The following is a 19,683-nucleotide window of genomic DNA, read 5'->3' as shown; positions in this document are numbered from 1 at the left end:
AGAGGTAGTACTGGATGCAGAGGTCAGAGTCACAGAAGCTTAAAGGAGCTGTGTGGAGTTTCGTATGGTTATAGGTATGGAGACGAGATGAGACATGGTGTTGCTGAGCCAGGAGCTTTGAATGATTACTGGGATGATGAGCAACAGGGACTTGATGTGAGATAGGGGGCAGCCGAGTTTTGGATAGACTGAAATTTATAGAGGATGGAAATGGGACGTCAGTAAGGAGACCATTGAAGTCATCAAGTTTAGTGAGGCAGAGAGCATTGTGAGGAATTCAGCAGTCGAGGGGTTAGGTGTGGCTGATGTTATAGGGGTAGGGCTAGGTTGTCTTAATGGTGGAAAGAACTGTTAAATTCAGTTCAGGGAAAACAGATGTTGAGCTTGCCAATAGTCTGTTCAGCTTGAGGCAGTGGTTGGGAAGGAGTGTGGAATGAATGGGGAGTGGAATTTGTGGTGGGGTTGGGGAAAGTTTGGCGGAGTGCAAAGACCGTTGACTTTGGTCTTTCTAATGTTCCCACATTGTAGCAGTGATTACACTTCTGAAGTACTTCATCAGCTGTGCAGTACTTTGGGACATGTTGAGGTTGTGAAAGATATTAAATCCAAATTTCTTCTCTCTTTCATTTACTTGAGGCTCATCCAATTTTGAACAATTAGGTGGACATCAGAGAAGCAGCTGCAGGGTTGAGTGAGGTGGTGGAAACCTAGAACTGGATATTATGACAACTATGTGGAAGCTAATCAATGTAATAGAGTCATTATGGCACTGAAGGAGGCCATTTGGCACAAAGGTTCCATGTCTGTAGATTATTTTGCCAAGAGGCAGCATGAGGAAAAGGAGGGAGGTTCAGTGACAGATCCTAAGGGCACTTTGGAGATTGGGGTGTGGGACGAGGTGCTCTGTCTACAGTTGGATAGGTAAGAGTGGAACCAGGCAGTCTTTGATAATAGGGAGAGACAATCAAGGATGATGGTACAATTGACTATGTTGTAAGCTGCTGAAAGGTTGACGTGAATGAGGGTACAAGAGAATGCTTTACATGACTTGGTCAGGACTGTAGCAGGAGTATCAGGTGAAGTGATGGGATTCAACTTGTATTATGGAAGAAATGGGCATAGAGCTGGGACCTAACAACACATTCAAGGACCTTGGAGAGGATAGGGATTTGACAGTCACTGCAGACAAATAGATTAGAGGGGGTGGGATTATTTGAGGAGAGGGATGTTGGCAGTGGTTTTTAAAGAAAGAAGGAACCATTGCCAGATGTTACGATCTCTGCAGAGGCTGATAACTTTTAAAAAGAAATTAATTTCCCAAAAGACCAACGGAAATAAACTGGTAGACAAAATTTCACTTTTAAGACTTTTACTGTAACAAACTAAAATCACACAGATACAACATTAGTTATCAGACAACTAATATACCAAATTAAAGAAAAAGGTACGTTTTGCATTCACTAACTAACGCAATTGAAATATGTCTTACAAGACACTTTTATGCAATGCCATGCTTCTGGCAGATAGGTAGATTTACAGGAACAGTCCCACAGTCATTCCTACCTCACCAGCAAAGGTACACTTCTTCTCGCCACTCCAGATCAAAGCTTCCAGTGTCCTTTGATAATCATTCCACTCAGCTCGAGTTTTCCTGCTGGCAAGGCGCACCTTGGTGACTCTTCGTTCCATAAATCTTCAAGAACCCTGTCTGTTCTGTTCCCTTTCTTTCGAACAGAAACTGAACTCTTCCAAGTATCCTGCTTGATTTTTAACACAAAACAGTTCCCTCTGCTTTTCCAGCAGTCATTTTTCTGTCTCTGTGTCTCAAAAAGAAGCTGTCGTTTTTCTGTGAGATACTATGAAAAGGCATTAGAATACTATCCCACTTCGATGGATTTCTGTTTGAGTTTTTCACTCCATGACAACCGGATCACATGGGCATTTCTCTGAACTGCGGTGTTTAAAGGGATTCTGATTACACCCTTTCCAGAATTCCCTTTCATTTGGGATTTAAAAGGGATATTTTAAAACATAATCAGATCGCAAAATTCAGCGCTTATGACACGGGAAAGGAAGTTTGGTAGTGTGGAGTTTAATGAAATGGAGTCAGAGGAACAGCAGATACCTCCCACGGATGAGATGAGCTTGGAAAGAGCAGGGAATGAATGGAGGGGAAACAAGAGAGGCAGGGCATCAGGCTAGAATGGGAGGAGGACTTCGCTTGGGCACAGCGGATACTATGATAGAAGCAGAATGGATGATCATGATCTTGATGTTGTAGAAATTCACAAGCTCCTCATACTTGTGAAGGGCGAAAGAGGCTGAGGAGGCAAATTTAAGGAGGCAGTTAGTGGTAGAGAAAAGAAGCCTGTTGGACATCACGGCTATAAAGTTTTGACAGCCACACCATTTCACTTGGACCGCTTGTGCTCTCCTGATTGTTTGCCCATCACTCCTATGCTCTCCCTAATCTCCCTTGGCTCCTCATCTCCCAAAATGCCAGATTCAGGATTCTTGTCCTCATATATAAACCTCCACCTTTCCCTACTCTGCATCTGCCATTTTCTCCAGTCTTAGATCCCAGCCTACACTCCATGGTTTACCAACTCTTTTCTGTTGTGCTTCCACCTTCCGATGTTTCTCTCTTCTTGGAAAAGCTTAAAGATATTTAGAACCTTCTTAAAAACTTCCTTGCTGCACCACGCTACTTCCCACATCACCTTTAGAAGCCTCAACATGTGTATTTTCATCTGCACTTTTGCTAAACTCTCCTAATTCTCCTGTGACTGCTTCCTCTGTGCTGTGCATTGCTACCCATAGTTTAACTCACACAAAGCCCTATTCATTTGTTACCCCCCATGCTCGTTGACCTACGTTAGTTCCCGGTCTGGTAATGCCTCACTTTTAAAATCCTCATCCTTGTTTTCAATAGTTTTATTACATGGACTAAACATGCAAGTCATCATTACCGACTATTTCAACCCTATGACATAAAAGGGTTGGAAGTAAAGCTACGTTATATTTAGAGTTTGTGGGAAATTGTGAATGTTCCTTGCCTTACTGCACTTCAGGATAGATTATATTTGACCCTGGCCCTTCCTTTATGTGTGATTATCTTTGCCACATACAATTTGCATGCTTTCCGGTCCGGAACCAGTTCAGGCCTGCGAGTAATTGCTATTTTCCTTGTGTTTTTCCTTTCTGATTAATGTTATTTCTTTTCAAAATCATTTCACTCCAAATAAAACCTGAGGCTTATGGACATTAAAACATGGTCTTGAAACTTCCAACCGTGTCAGGTGAACACAGCAGAAAACTAGATTTGAGTAGCCCTGTACTGCAAAGCAATATTTGCTCAAGCTTTATCATTGCTTTGTGAACAAGGTGTGCCAAGGTGTTTATTTTTTAAAATGCCATGAACGGTAAGGCTATGTTTGAATTTTATCCATTCTGCCCCTTTTCAAAAATGAATGGTTTATAAGAGCGGCATTAAAACTATTTTGCATTCATTATATTCATTCCCCCATTGAACACCATTGGGGATGCCGGACCAGAGTTAATGCAGTGGTGTGAGGGGATATGGCTCATATTGTTACAGCAGCTTCCCTACCTGCAGCGCTTCTGCTCTTCCCTTAGAGGTGCTGACTCATGCTGGGTACACTACCAATGGCACTGACTGACCCCAAGGCCATCCTTTGTGAGGCAGATCGTTGAATATGGGTGGGACCTTTTGGTTTACAAGAGTCTTGAGGTTTAAACACATTGGTGTTCTTGCCAGGCACCATATGTACAGTTTCCACTGGGGGATGTCACAGGATATCAGTCAGCAGATTTCCTTTCCTCCTTCTGCCCCTACCTTCAACCCCCACCACCTCCCTCCCCACACCCTTCCATTATTGAGGCAGTGTGATCACGTTTTAAGTTGAGCTAATTCAGCACAAGGATCAATTTAAAAAAAAAACACAAAGGCACATTTCTCAAAGTGCTTTACCACAGTGATTGTTGTTAAGTAGGTAAAGCCAACATCCATTTGAATGCTGTAAGATCTTATAAACCTCAGTAAGAGAATTAGCCAGCTGATCACTTTCTGGTGCTGTTGGCTGAGAGAGGAATATTGCCCAAGGCACTGAGTGAATCCCTGCTCTTTTTTTGTATAATGGACATCTCCTGAACCACCGGATTGGACAACTAGCCTGTAGCTGATGAGCCCCAGCCTTTTTAGATAATACTGATACATTGGTGAGGGACTGGGCTTGCCCTGCACACTCAATCTGTTACTTGCCATGCAAAATTGTTTGCCGAAGTCTCCAGCTGTTGTGTCAAGTCTTCTGCAACAAACTCTTTGCAATTTGTCCAAATACAGTACTAACTTTCAAAATGTATCTGATTTAACGATTTGTTTCTAATCGTGTACCTTTTAATTACAGTTTTGTATTAGAAGGCATATGTCTGCCACAGCTTTACCTTTCCTCAAAATTATATGGCGTGGGTTTTTAAAATTTGTAATTTCAGACCAAGGGCACCATTAAGGTTGGAGCGATTAGCAGAGGAGATGGGATTAATTAAGCAAGTGAATGACAGGAAGCTTAGGTTTTAAGCACATGATGATTGTGAGAAGAAGGGAAGCGAGGGGTTCCACAATTTGGAGGGCTTTGAAAGCAATACTTTGGAGTAGGGGACAGTACAATAAATTTTGATTTCAATACAGGAAGGTGTGTATGAATGGCCGGAGCATAGAAAGAAGAAAGTGAATGTGAAAAGTAGAATCAACAGAGAATAGACCATAGTAGTATTGATAAAGTAGAAGAGTGAGAGAGGTTTTCAATGGAGAAAGATATTGGAGGGTCAGGTGATAGAGGGGTCACTAACTAAATGGTAATACCTAAATCCCTGATGGGGAGTGCTGAGTTGCTGTAGATTGGGTAGTTCTCACTTCTCCATTACAGTATAGTGAACAGGGACAGTAGTTAATTAGTAGTCTCTGTCTAATTTTGTGAAAATCATTTTTTCTCTCCAAACAGTGAACTTCAATTTTCTGTTTCGTTTCTGGGCTTTGAACAAAACTGGAGAGAAAGGAGCCCAGGCACTGCAGATGGCTTTGCACACACTGAAAATGATGGCCCTTGGAGGAATTCATGATCACATCGGGCAGGTAGGATAGCCTGGAGTAGGGTGAAGAGCTCGTTCTAGATGAGGTGGTGGGGGGGGTGGTAATTGTTCATCTAAGTAGATACACACACTAGATCTAGCTTCACCTGCTCCACTCCCCTTAAACGATATAAATTCCATCACATTTCTACTCCTCTAGCTCATACAGATGCAAAACATTAACCCTGTTTCTCTCTCCACAGACACTGTCAGACCTGTTGAGTTTTTCCAGCATTTTCTGTTTTTATTTATCACACAGTGATGACTTGGTTAGGGTGAGTGACAACTGGATGTTTGCTTTAAAAGACAGACTTTCACTTGTATTTTTACAACAGCAAAATGATGGTGTCATCGACAGTGCTATCAAGCACAGCTCACTGACGCTCAGTTTGGGTTCCACCAGGGCCAGTCGGCTCCTGACCCCATTACAGTCTTGGTCCAATGTGGACAAGAGAGCTGAACTCAAGAGGTGAGGTGAGTGTGTCTGGCCTTGACATCAAGGCAGTATTTGACCAAGCGTGGCATCAAGGAGCCCTAACAAATTTGAAGTCGGTGGGACTTGGGGAAAGCTCTCTATTGTTGAAGTTATAACGAGCACAGAGGAAGATGGTTGTGGTTGTTGGAGGTCAATCATCTCAGTTCCAGGACATCACTGAAGGAGTTCCTCAGGGTTGTGCCCTCAGTCCAAACATCTTCAGCTGCTTCACCAATGACCTTCCCTCCACCATAAGGTCGGAAGTGGGGATGATACCTGATGATTGTACAATGCTCAGTACTATTTGGAACTCCTCAGATATTGAAGCAGTCTGTGTCCATATGCAGCAAGACCTGGACAACATTTAGGCTTGGGCTGATAAGTGGCAAGTAACATTTATGCCACACAAGTGCCAGGCAATGACCATCTCCTTGACATTCAGAGCATTACAATTGCTGAATCTCCCACTATTAACATCCTTGGGGTTACCATTGACTAGAAACTGAACTGGACTAGCCATATGAATACTGTGGCTACAAGAGCAGGTCAGAAGCTGGAAATTTTGTGGTGAGTAACTCACCCCTGACTCCTCAAAGTCTGGCCACCATCTAAAAGCACAAATCAGGATAAAATACTCTCCACTTGCCTGGATGAGTGCAGCTCCACAACACCCACGAAGCTCAACACCATCCAAGACATAACAGCCTGCTTCATTGGCACTCATCCATCAACTTGAACATTTACTCCCTCCATCACTGGTGCACAGTGGCAGAAGTGTGTACCATCTACAAGATACACTGCTGCAACTCGCCAAGGCTCCTTTGACAGCACCTTCTAAACCCGTGAGCTCTACCACCTAGAAGGACAAGGGCAGCAGTTGTGTGGGAGCACCACCATCTGCAAGTTTGGCTCTAAGCCACTCAGCATCCTGACTTGGAAATATATTGCTGTTCCTTCGATGTCACTGGACCAAAATCCTGAAACTCCCTTCCAGCAATACTGTGGATGTACCTGCACCAGATGGATTAGAATGGTTCAAGAAGGGAGCTCGGCATCACCTTCTCAAGGGCAATTAGGGATGGGCAACGAATGCTGGCCTTGCCAGCAATGCTCATATATGATTAGAAAGAATAAAAATAACAGTTCTTCAAAGCTATCAGAAACACCTTATGGGAATCACTTTGGGATGGAGTGACTCTTGCTGTCTGGCTGGCCAGGGCAGTGGGAGAGCTTCCTATTCTTCAAATACTGTTGTAACTGTTTAATGTTCGCTCTGTTGTGAGATGTTTAATGTTTGCTTGAACCATCAGGAGCAGATGAATGTTTAGTTATAATGCCTCATCCAAAGATATGCCTTCAACCAGTGCTCCAGTCCCATATTGCAACTATCATCCTGGATCACGTGGAAATTTTGTTCTGGGTCATGTTTTGACCCAGTGAGAGTACTACCAACTGAGTCAAGTTAATTCATTTCTACTTGCATTTCTCATCCTTTCACCCACCATGTATTTCAGGATGGGGCCTATGAAACATTGTGTTCACCTTGAAGGCCTGATTTTGGGATTTATTAGAAGGACCGATGGAGATCCACTGAGAGACTTCAGTAACAACAACCTGCATTTATATAGCACCTTTCACTTTGTAAAACATTCCAAGGCACTTCAAAGGATTATTATCGAACAAACTTTGACACAGAGCCACCTTATGGGGTATTAGGACAGATGACCAAAAGCTTGGACAAAAGTAGGTTTTAAAGAAATGCCTTAAATGAAGATAGTGAGGTGGTGAGGTTAGGGAGTGAACTTTAGAACTTAGAACCTAGTCAGCTGAATATACAGCCATCAATGGTGGAGTGATTAAAATTGGGGATGCACAAGAGATAGCATTGGAAGAGCGCAGATATCATGGTGGTTTGAAGGGTGAGAGTTCTAAAATTGAAGGTCTGTCAGGAGCCAACGTAGATCAGTGAGCATACGGGTATTGGATGAATGGGATTTGGCGTGAGTTGGGATCCAGGCATCAGAATTTTGGATGAACTCGAGTTTACGTAGGGTGAAATATAGCAGATTGGTCAGGAGAGAATAGGAATAGTCAGGTCTAGAGGTAACTGGCTAATATGCCCATTGCTGAGAAGACAACACCCAACTGCAGTATTGTGATTATGTCCATCGACTCTGGTGCCACAGATTCAGTTCTGACTGAAAGGCTTCCTCCCAGCTCCAGCACAGCAGCTTCTGTTGGAAAGGCTCCTAAACATTGGGTTTTGACCCATTAGTGGTACACTTTTCATGGCAAGTCTTCGCAAAAGCTTCCTCGTTTATAGCATGTTAACCCTGAGACTATGCTATAATGGTTTTAGAGTGTTACAGTGATTACAGAGTGTACATACTTGTACAGTTTTCAACAGCAGATGAGCTCAGACAGGGCCATGGTTGGATGATGTTATTGAGTTGGGTAGTAGGTGATGGAATGGATACGTGGTCAAGCTCCTCTACAACACAAAGTTTGCAAGTGATGCTATTCAGTTTCGGACAAATGCCAGGGAGAGGGATGGAGGCATTGGCTAGGGGACGGAATTTGTGATGAAAAATGAGGGCAATTACTGGATGTTGGATACGTAGTGTGACAATTCGCAGCTGGTCGAGAGGGGTGGCGGTGAAATAGAATTTGGATGTCTCCAGTGTACATGTGGAAAATTGAATTGAAATTCCTACAGGGACATTGTCCAGTGAACCGACACCCTACCCTGATCAGGCAATGTGCAAGTCCTAAATTAACTGGAGGATGATGAGAAAGACGGCAGTGTAGCACTTGATTTAGATCTTTGGGATCTTCATGAAGATTCGTTCTTGACAATCTGTGTTGTGAAATGTAAGAGTAGGTACAGACCAGAAGAAGGATAATTGAAAAGGGGCAAGTGTAGTAGTAGGTTCTGGTACATACAGGGCTAATTTTGGACTGAGTACATTACTCATATCATGATGTAAGAAGACACATGACCAAAGTCAGGGTCAGTCTAGGGACAGGTAGGGAAGGGTAAAAACTTCAGATGGAGTCAGCTCCATACCTATACTGTCATAACTATTTACATATATACAGTAGAGTTGTTAATAAACATTGGCTGTTAATATATTCAAGACTATGAAGCCTACTTCATGGTGTCTGAAGCAGGATACTTCAGCAAGGGACAGCCAACAAAATACCACTGCTCAAACTCTGTTTTAGTGCTCATCCTGTCTTCTTTTCCATCACAATCATTGTCAGGCCTGTGACCTATGTGCTTCCTAAACCCATCCCTCTTTGTGTACCTCCTCCCGCCTTCAAAAACCTCTTTGGATCTCAGCCTCTCATCATCTTAACTCTGCTAACTTGCTCTTGTCTGCCTTTTTCCCTACCCTGCCCCCTCCTACCCCCACTCCTCATCTGCCTTCCAAAGGAAATTTTGCTATGTTGACGGTTCTAATATGCCACTTGCTGATTAGACAACATCCTAACTGCAGTATCATGGCTGCACCCATTGCCTCTGGTGCCACAGATTCCATTCTGACAGAAAGGCGCTCTCCACTTGTTATCTGGCTCCAGCACTGCTTCTGTCAAAAGGTTCCTAAACATTGGCTCTTGGCTTGTTTGTGTTACACTTTCCATGGTGAGTCTTTGCAGAAGACTCCTCATTATAGCATGTTAATCCTGAGGCTATGCAATTGTAGTGTTTGAATATTACAGTGACTGTAGAGTGTACATGACCTACTTTTTAAGAATTAAGTTAACAGTCGGAGGACAGAACTGGTGCTTTTAATTATTGATGCCCCTTTGATAATAGGGAGCCTTTAGTTGGCAGCGCTTCTATAACTTAATGAGGTCCATTTGCTGCCAACTCTGTCCTGTGGGCTGGAACGGCAATGTGAGTTGGAATAAAATTGTGTTCTCTTCCCTCTTGTGCTTGCTGCTCTACATTGGCTCCCTATTCCACCAATGCCTCAAATTTTCAAAACTTCTCATCCCTGTGTTCAAACCCTGACATGCCCTCACCTCTTCTCATCTCTGTGAACTCCTTCAGAGCCACAGCCCCCTGAGATCTGTGTTCCTACCCTTCTGGCCTCTTGCACATCTTTGATTTTAATCGTCCCACCATTGGTGGCTGTGCATGCAGTTGACTAGGTCCTTAACTCTGGAATACCCTCCCTATATCTCTTCACCTCTCTACCTCTCTGTCTGCTCCTTTGAGGCACTCCTTAAAACTTAACTCTTCATCTATCCTGGTATCTCCTTCTGTAGCTTGGTGTCAAATTTTGTTTGGCTATGCCCTTGTGAAGCGCATTGGGATGTTTTACTATGCTAAAGCTGCTGTATAAATGCAAGTTGTTGCTGCTGCTGGAGGCAACTGACTCTGTGGAACTGAACCCAGCACGGAGTATACATATTTTAGAGGGTCAAGGCTGAAAGTTCCTACAAGGAGACAGTTTAAATATCTTTGCATTTGACTGTATTTAATGTTTAGATCCATGCCTGTTCATGCTGGGCTGAAAGTGGGCCAGTTGATTTGCAGTGCTCAGATTGGCATCAGTCAGGCTGCAGCTTTAAGAAACCTTGGGGACCCCGGTGGCTGGAGCTAGGCCACTGATACCCAGTCTGGAGGAACATATCGCCCTGTCCTAGTTGTGGAATTTTCTGTGAATCCCTGATGCGATGGTGCAGACATGATGATATGTTTCTGGTGCAGACAAGATGGGCTGAATGACTTCTTTCTGCACCGTAACTTTTCTATGGTGACAAGAAAGACTTGCATTTATATAGCCCTTTTGTGACCTCAGGACAGTCCAGAGCGCTTCACAGCCAATGGTACTTTTGAAGTGTGGTCAAATTTAAAATGTGGAATGGATCTAAATCAGAATGAATTGTCCACTCAGGAAGTCATGGGCATTGCTGTGAGCAGATACAGTGGCTGATTGTTTGAATGTTAATACTGCTCTGTTCTCTGCTAGGGCTTCCATCGCTACTCCACAGATGGGAGGTGGCACGTACCTCACTTTGAGAAAATGCTGTATGACCAGGGGCAGCTGGTTGTGTCCTATACAGAAGCTTATCAGGTAAATGAAAAGAAAACTCTTAACACTTCGTCCAGTTTTTTAGTCTATATCTGTGATGATATTAATTCTGGGGACTGGAGCATGTTTCCATTTCAGAGCCAACTCTACCAAACACTCCAGGGCAGATACAGCAGATGCAGCACGGGGTTAAATACAGCTCCCTCTACCCTCTGGGTGGAATAACTGAAGTGCTATGAACCTACAATCTCCAGGATCTCTCAATCTGGATTTGCATCAAAAGTTTAAAATCAGTATGAACCTGGAATCCCTTAACCCCAAACATGAAGTAGCCATCCAGGCCCTAAACTCTTGAATTCCCCCCCTAAACTTCTCTGCCTCTAGATTTGTCTTTCCTCCTTTAATACCCTCCTTAAAATCTATCTTGGTTTGACCAAGCTTTTAGTCAGCCCTAATATTTCCTTTTTTGGCTGGGTGTAATTTTTGATTGATTACACCCCTATGAAGCACCTGGAAATGGCTTCCTACATTAAAAAGTGCTATACAATGCAAGATGTTATTTATTTGCAGCCTAAGAGAGCTCACAAACCTCACATCCCAAATTTCAAGAGGTCCTCAATTGTTTTCTTTGTGCAATACCTATTCCTGCTGAACTTGAGATTGTCTTTGGCCTTGTTTAAAAATACGTAACTCTCTTATTCCTTTTGAAATTTGTGCAAAATGTGTGTACATAGGAATTAGAAGCAGGAGTAGGCCAATTGGCCCCTTGGGCCTGCTCCGTCATTCAGTAAGATCATGGCTGATCTGATTTTAACCTGAACTCCGCATTCCTGCCTACCCCCAGCAACCTTTCACCCCCTTGCTTATCAAGAATCTATCTACCTACGCCTTAAAAATATTCAAAGACCCTCTGAGAGAAAAAAATTCTCCTCATCTCTGTCTTAAATAGGTGATCCCTTTTTAAGCAGTGACCCCTAGTTCTAGATTTGCCCACAAGAAACATCCTTTCCATATCCACCCTAAAAAGACCGCTCAAGACCTTATGTATTTCAATGAAGCCACCATTTACTCTTCTAAACTCCAGCGGATACAAGCCTAGCTTGTTCAACTTTTCCTCATAAGACAACCCTCCCATTTCAGGTATTAGTCTACTAAACCTTCTCTGAATTGCTTCCAACGCGTTTACATTCTTCCTTAAATAAAGAGACCAGTGACTGGACACAGCACTCCAAATGTGGTCTCATCAATGCCCTGTATAACTGAAACATAACCTCCCTATTATACTTAATCCCCTCGCAATAAACAAGTCCTAATTACTTCTTGTACCTGCATAGTAATCTATTGTGATTCATGTACCAGGACACCCAGATCTGTTTGCATCTTAGAGCTCTGTGATCTCGCACCATTTAGATAATATGCTTCTTTTTAATTCTTTGTACCAAAATGGACATTTTCCCACATTATACCCCATTTGATAGATCTTTGCCCACTCAGTTAACCTATCTATATCCCTTTGTATCTACCTTATTTCCTCTTCACGATTTATTTTCCTACCTATTTTTGTGACGTCTGCAAATTTAGCAGCCATACATTTGGTCTCTTCATGTAATTCATGTGTGTGTGTGTATATATATATATATATATATATATATATATATATAGTAAACCGTTGAGGTCCTGCACTGATCTCTGTGGCACACAACTCATTACACCTTGCCAACCAGAAAATGACCCATTTATGCCTGACTCTGTTTCCTGTTAGCTAGTCAATCTTCTGTCCATGCGAATATGATACCCCCTATTCCGTGAGCTTTTATTTCCCACAATAACCTTTGATGTGGCACCTTATCAAATGCCTTCTGGAAATCTAAATACAGTACATCCACCAGTTCCCCTTTATCCTCAGCATATGTTACTTTCTCAAAGAGCTCCAATAAGTTGGTTAAACATGATTTCCCTTTCACAAAACCATGTTGACTCTGCCCGATTACCTGAATTTATCTAAGTGCCCTGTTATAACGTCGTTAATAATAGCTTCTTATGTTTTCCCTATGAGAGATGTTAAGCTAACTGGCCTGTAGTTTCCTGCTTTCTGTCTCCCTTTTTTGAATAAAGAAGGTGCATTCATTATTTTCCAATCTAATGGGATCTTCCCCAAATCTAGGGAATTTTGCAAAATTAAAACCAATGTATCCACTATCTCACTAGCCTCTTCTTTTAAGACCCTAAGATGAAGTCCATCAGGACCCAGAGACTTTTCAGCCCGCAGCTCCAACAATTTACTCAGCAGTTCCTGATTTACAGCTATTTCTGAGATGTTACTTGTATTCTCTATGGTAAAGACCGATGCAAAATATCCGTTAATTTCATCTGCCATCTCCTTATTTTTCCATTATTAATTCTCCAGACTCACTTTCTATAGGATCAACGCTCATTTTGTTAACTCTTTTTAAATGCCTTTGGAAACTCTTACTGTCTTTACATTTCTAGCTAGCTTTCTCTCATACTGTGATTTTTCCATCCTTATCAATCTTTTAGTCATTCTTGCTGTTTTTTATATTCTGTCCAACCTTGTGACCTGCCACCAATCTTTGAATAATTATATGCTCTGTCTTTAAGTTTGATACTATCTTTAACTTTTTTAGTTAACCACGGATGGTGAGCCCTCCCCTTGGAATTTTTCTTTCTCATTGGAATGCGTCAATTCTGTGTATTCTGAAATTTCCCCTTAAATGTCTGCCACTGCATCTCTATTGACCTATCCCTTCACCTAATTTGCTAGTGCACTTCAGCTAGCTCTGCTTTCATGTCCTCATAATTTTCCTTATTTAAGTTTAAAATACTTGGATTCTCTCTTCTCTCCCTCAAACTGAAAATTCAATCATACTGTGATCGCTGCTAACTAGGGGCGCCTTCACTGAGGTCATCAATTAATCCTATCTCGTAGGTCAGGTATAGCCTCCTCTCTTTTTGGCTCCAGAATGTGGTGTTCTGACAAACTATCCCATGAGAGAAACTCCTCATCTAGGCTACCTTTGCCCATCTAATTTTTCCAGTCTATATGTAAATTAAAATCCCTATAATTATCTTTGTTCCTTCCTGACAGGCTCCCATTACTCTGCCCTACCATGTGGTTACTGTTAGGGGGCTTGTATACCACCCCCACAAGTGACTTTTTGCCTTTATCATTTCTAATCTCTACCCAAGCTGCTTCTATATCCTTATTTCCTGAACTGAAGTCATGCCTCTCTAATGTGCTAATACCATCCTTAATTAACAAAGCCATCCCTCCACCTTTTCCTAGGCATCCTATCCTTCCTAAATGTCATGTACCCTTCAGTATTCAGGTCCCAATTTATGTCATTCAGCAACCATGTCTCTGTAAAAGCTATCAGGTCATACTTATTTAATTACATTTGCACTATAAGTTTATCTATTTTGTTTTGAATGCTATGTACATTCAAATACAAAGCCTTTAGTTTTGTTATTTTTATTATTTTTGTAACATCTAGCCTTGACTGATTTATTTTTAGGTTTGTACTCTCTATCCATTCCTGTCATGTTCTGTTTATCATTTCCCTCATTAATACCTTTCTCTCTTACCTTGTTTCTGGTCTTTGATCGACCACATCTTCCCAAATTTCATCCCTTGCTCCCACTATTTAGTTTAGAAGCCTCTCTACTACTCTAGTTATGTGGCTCACTAGAACACCAGCCCTGGCGGTGTTCAGATGAAGACTGTCCCAATGGCACAGTCCCCACTTTCCCTAATACTGGTGCCAGTGTCCCGTGAACTGGAACCCAATTCTCCCACACCAGCCTTTGAGCCATGCATTCATTTCTCTAATCTTTATTTACCCTATGCCAATTTGCACTTGGCTAAGGTAATAGACCAGAGATTATTATCTTTGAGGTTCTGCTTCTTACTTTGGTGCCTAGCTCCTCGTACTGACTATACAGAACTTCCTTTCTCATCCTGCCTATGTTGTTGGTGCCTACATGGACCATGACGACTGATTCCTCCCTCTCCCTCTGTAAGTTCCTGTCCAGCCCTGAGCAGATATCCCGAACCCTGGCACCAGGCAGGCAATACAGCCTTTTGGAGTCTTGCTCTCCGCTGCAAAGAACTTTATCAAGCCCCCTCACTATACTGTGCCATACTACTACACTCCTTTTTGCTCCCCTCAATTGAATAACTTCTCTTACCAAGGAGCCGTGGTCAGTTAACTCATCCACCCTGCGGTCCCCACTCTCCTCCAAACAAGCTGAAAGAGCCTCAAAGCTGCTAGACAATTGTAGAGACTGAGGCTCCTGCACTCCTGCCCTCTTGGTCCCCTTACCTGCCTCACTCGCAGCCACACCCTCCTGTCCCTGACCACTGACCAAATGAGAAGACCAATCCTAAGGTGTGTGACCGCCTAGTGGTACAAAGCATCCTGGTAACTTTCTAATTTCCTGATTTGTTGCAGTGTCTGCAGCTCAATGAGCCCAACTCTGAGCTGAAGCTCCTCGAGCTGCAGACACTTACTGCAGATGTGTTTGTCTTGGCTTACAATGGAATACAGGCACTCCCACACGCTGCAGCCTTGACACATCACCCATCCTGCCAACCTTAGTGCATTTTAATAATTTTTTAATTATCTATTTAACTATCTTGTTCAGTTATTTATTTTAATTTTTATGTACTTTATTCACTTTACCACCAGTCATGTTAAACGTTAGGAATAGAAAAGACCTTAACCACCTACCAGATATTCACCAGATTGTATTGTTAGAAGTGTGGCAGGCCCATATTTAATGTGTTAGAAATTTGTGGTGCTGAATATTTCTTCATTAGCCATGAGAGGGAGCTAGAGACACATGAATCTCAATAAAATAACTTGAAGTGGGCCAGCTCTGGTAGATGGGAATCTGCTGCAACATTCAGTGCTTCCCAGATTTAACATTTGGTTCTTAGTTATGTTTTGCTTTACAAAAGAAGATTTTATTTCAAATATTTTCTCTAATCTTGTTTCTTAAGGTTCCCAAATGGCACCTCAATCTGTGCAGTTGGAGGGTCGCACTTTGGTGCCTTGTGGGGACAACATAGTCAGGGTTTGGAATTCGTCATATATGGAACAGTGGAGCAGGATTATGCTCTTATTGCCAACTGGAACCTAGTGCCACCCCCTCAATGGCTTCAATCAGAAACCCGTGCTGCCCTTGCACGGCCCTTCTGCCTTTCGAGGCCTTGTCTCAGCTCAATTCTTCAGGGGAAACTGCATCATCAAATCAGGAATTCACATTCCCCTCTCTAGGAAATGGTCTGCTTACCACAGATGGAAATCTTCATTTTAAAGTGCAAAGAGCCTACGTATAATCTCCTTACAGACCATTCTCCCACATTCTGTCTGTGTGTGGTCAACGATCCCTGACACTGTCTCATTTAACCCATCTTGCAGAGTTCCCCCAACCCCGACCCCGTCTCGGCCGGTGCCCCTGACCCCGTCTCGGCCGGCGCCCCCGCCCCTGACCCCATCTCGGCCGGTGCCCCTGACCCCGTCTCGGCCGGTGCCCCTGACCCCGTCTCGGCCGGTGCCCCTGACCCCGTCTCGGCCGGTGCCCCTGACCCCGTCTCGGCCGGTGCCCCTGACCCCGTCTCGGCCGGTGCCCCTGACCCCGTCTCGGCCGGTGCCCCTGACCCCGTCTCGGCCGGTGCCCCTGACCCCGTCTCGGCCGGTGCCCCTGACCCCGTCTCGGCCGGTGCCCCTGACCCCGTCTCGGCCGGTGCCCCTGACCCCGTCTCGGCCGGTGCCCCTGACCCCGTCTCGGCCGGTGCCCCTGACCCCGTCTCGGCCGGTGCCCCTGACCCCGTCTCGGCCGGTGCCCCTGACCCCGTCTCGGCCGGTGCCCCTGACCCCGTCTCGGCCGGTGCCCCTGACCCCGTCTCGGCCGGTGCCCCTGACCCCGTCTCGGCCGGTGCCCCTGACCCCGTCTCGGCCGGTGCCCCTGACCCCGTCTCGGCCGGTGCCCCTGACCCCGTCTCGGCCGGTGCCCCTGACCCCGTCTCGGCCGGTGCCCCTGACCCCGTCTCGGCCGGTGCCCCTGACCCCGTCTCGGCCGGTGCCCCTGACCCCGTCTCGGCCGGTGCCCCTGACCCCGTCTCGGCCGGTGCCCCTGACCCCGTCTCGGCCGGTGCCCCTGACCCCGTCTCGGCCGGTGCCCCTGACCCCGTCTCGGCCGGTGCCCCTGACCCCGTCTCGGCCGGTGCCCCTGACCCCGTCTCGGCCGGTGCCCCTGACCCCGTCTCGGCCGGTGCCCCTGACCCCGTCTCGGCCGGTGCCCCTGACCCCGTCTCGGCCGGTGCCCCTGACCCCGTCTCGGCCGGTGCCCCTGACCCCGTCTCGGCCGGTGCCCCTGACCCCGTCTCGGCCGGTGCCCCTGACCCCGTCTCGGCCGGTGCCCCTGACCCCGTCTCGGCCGGTGCCCCTGACCCCGTCTCGGCCGGTGCCCCTGACCCCGTCTCGGCCGGTGCCCCTGACCCCGTCTCGGCCGGTGCCCCTGACCCCGTCTCGGCCGGTGCCCCTGACCCCGTCTCGGCCGGTGCCCCTGACCCCGTCTCGGCCGGTGCCCCTGACCCCGTCTCGGCCGGTGCCCCTGACCCCGTCTCGGCCGGTGCCCCTGACCCCGTCTCGGCCGGTGCCCCTGACCCCGTCTCGGCCGGTGCCCCTGACCCCGTCTCGGCCGGTGCCCCTGACCCCGTCTCGGCCGGTGCCCCTGACCCCGTCTCGGCCGGTGCCCCTGACCCCGTCTCGGCCGGTGCCCCTGACCCCGTCTCGGCCGGTGCCCCTGACCCCGTCTCGGCCGGTGCCCCTGACCCCGTCTCGGCCGGTGCCCCTGACCCCGTCTCGGCCGGTGCCCCTGACCCCGTCTCGGCCGGTGCCCCTGACCCCGTCTCGGCCGGTGCCCCTGACCCCGTCTCGGCCGGTGCCCCTGACCCCGTCTCGGCCGGTGCCCCTGACCCCGTCTCGGCCGGTGCCCCTGACCCCGTCTCGGCCGGTGCCCCTGACCCCGTCTCGGCCGGTGCCCCTGACCCCGTCTCGGCCGGTGCCCCTGACCCCGTCTCGGCCGGTGCCCCTGACCCCGTCTCGGCCGGTGCCCCTGACCCCGTCTCGGCCGGTGCCCCTGACCCCGTCTCGGCCGGTGCCCCTGACCCCGTCTCGGCCGGTGCCCCTGACCCCGTCTCGGCCGGTGCCCCTGACCCCGTCTCGGCCGGTGCCCCTGACCCCGTCTCGGCCGGCGCCCCTGACCCCGTCTCGGCCGGCGCCCCCGCCCCTGACCCCGTCTCGGCCGGCGCCCCCGCCCCTGACCCCGTCTCGGCCGGCGCCCCCGCCCCTGACCCCGTCTCGGCCGGCGCCCCCGCCCCTGACCCCGTCTCGGCCGGCGCCCCCGCCCCTGACCCCGTCTCGGCCGGCGCCCCCGCCCCTGACCCCGTCTCGGCCGGCGCCCCCGCCCCTGACCCCGTCTCGGCCGGCGCCCCCGCCCCTGACCCCGTCTCGGCCGGCGCCCCCGCCCCTGACCCCGTCTCGGCCGGCGCCCCCGCCCCTGACCCCGTCTCGGCCGGCGCCCCCGCCCCTGACCCCGTCTCGGCCGGCGCCCCCGCCCCTGACCCCGTCTCGGCCGGCGCCCCCGCCCCTGACCCCGTCTCGGCCGGCGCCCCCGCCCCTGACCCCGTCTCGGCCGGCGCCCCCGCCCCTGACCCCGTCTCGGCCGGCGCCCCCGCCCCTGACCCCGTCTCGGCCGGCGCCCCCGCCCCTGACCCCGTCTCGGCCGGCGCCCCCGCCCCGACCCCGTCTCGGCCGGCGCCCCCGCCCCGACCCCGTCTCGGCCGGCGCCCCCGACCCCGACCCCGTCTCGGCCGGCGCCCCCGACCCCGACCCCGTCTCGGCCGGCGCCCCCGACCCCGACCCCGTCTCGGCCGGCGCCCCCGACCCCGACCCCGTCTCGGCCGGCGCCCCCGACCCCGACCCCGTCTCGGCCGGCGCCCCCGACCCCGACCCCGTCTCGGCCGGCGCCCCCGACCCCGACCCCGTCTCGGCCGTCGCCCCCGCCCCCGATCCCTTGTTGGTTGGACCCCCCACCACCCTTCTCTCCTTGGTATTGTCCCCCCTGTTACTGGACCTGTCTCAGTGGAGTCCCTCTGTCTGAATTCTACCAGTGAGCATTTGGAGAGAGCCAGAGGCAAACCCACACACTAATGCACTAAGTATCTGCAGGTTAATTTTAGTGTGACCATGTTGTAATTGCAGAGAACCAGGTGGGAGTTACAACTTGAGGCTTTGCCGATATTTTTGTAGCTCCTGAATTCCGAAGGGGTCTCACTCCTAACAAATCAGAGTGTGTCTTTAAACCCACAACACCTGGTGAGGTAGCTGGTTCAGGGCCAAGCAGGAAAATGTTGCTTTAGTCGGTGACTGCGTTGACATCTGTGACCTCATTTTTCTCATCTTTGGGGAGTGGAATAGCAAAACTGTCAGAACATGCAACTGAAATTACCAATCAAGTTTACAAAATGGAACAATTTGACAGCATCAGCAAATTAGTGTGGAGAGGAGCTCACAATGATATAGGGTAGAATTTAATTCTCTTCGAGGAGTGGGCTGGGAGGTGGTGAGGGGCATAAAATCGGGACGGAAGGCAGGAGGCGGACTGTCATTTGGCTTCTCACTTCTCCGATTTCAATCAGCGATGAGGACTGGCCCTTAAGTGGCCAATCAATGATGGGACAAAACAGAAAATGCTGGACAAACTCAGAAGGCCTGACAGCATCTGTGGAGAGAGAAACAGAGTTAACGTTTCGAGCCCTTATAAGTCTTCAAAGTCATACGACTCAAAACATTAACTCTGTGTCTCGCTCCACAGATGCTGCCAGAACTGCTGAGTTTTTCCAGCATTTTCTGTTTTTAATTTCAGATTTCCAGCATCCACAGTATTTTGCTTTTATCAATTAAAGGTAGGGTTGGGGAGGGAGTGGGC

General features: G+C 47.9%; 1 protein-coding gene across 4 annotated transcripts in view; it reads left to right on the top strand.

Moving 5' to 3' along the window:
* The window catches only part of spata20 (spermatogenesis associated 20), a 380,734-nt gene that overhangs the window by 23,582 nt on the left and 337,469 nt on the right, over positions 1 to 19,683 (top strand). For all 4 annotated transcript variants that reach the window (XM_041217280.1, XM_041217283.1, XM_041217282.1 and 1 more), the window contains exons 7-8: positions 5,022 to 5,152; positions 10,606 to 10,710. In XM_041217280.1, coding sequence (XP_041073214.1) covers positions 5,022 to 5,152; positions 10,606 to 10,710 — 236 coding nt within the window. The remainder of the gene's footprint in view (positions 1 to 5,021; positions 5,153 to 10,605; positions 10,711 to 19,683) is intronic.

Source organism: Carcharodon carcharias, chromosome 22 (genome assembly GCF_017639515.1).
Source record: "Carcharodon carcharias isolate sCarCar2 chromosome 22, sCarCar2.pri, whole genome shotgun sequence".
NCBI lineage: Eukaryota > Metazoa > Chordata > Chondrichthyes > Lamniformes > Lamnidae > Carcharodon > Carcharodon carcharias.
The sequence above is the reverse complement of the archived record's forward strand: the minus strand, read 5'-3'. Positions and strand labels throughout refer to the sequence as shown.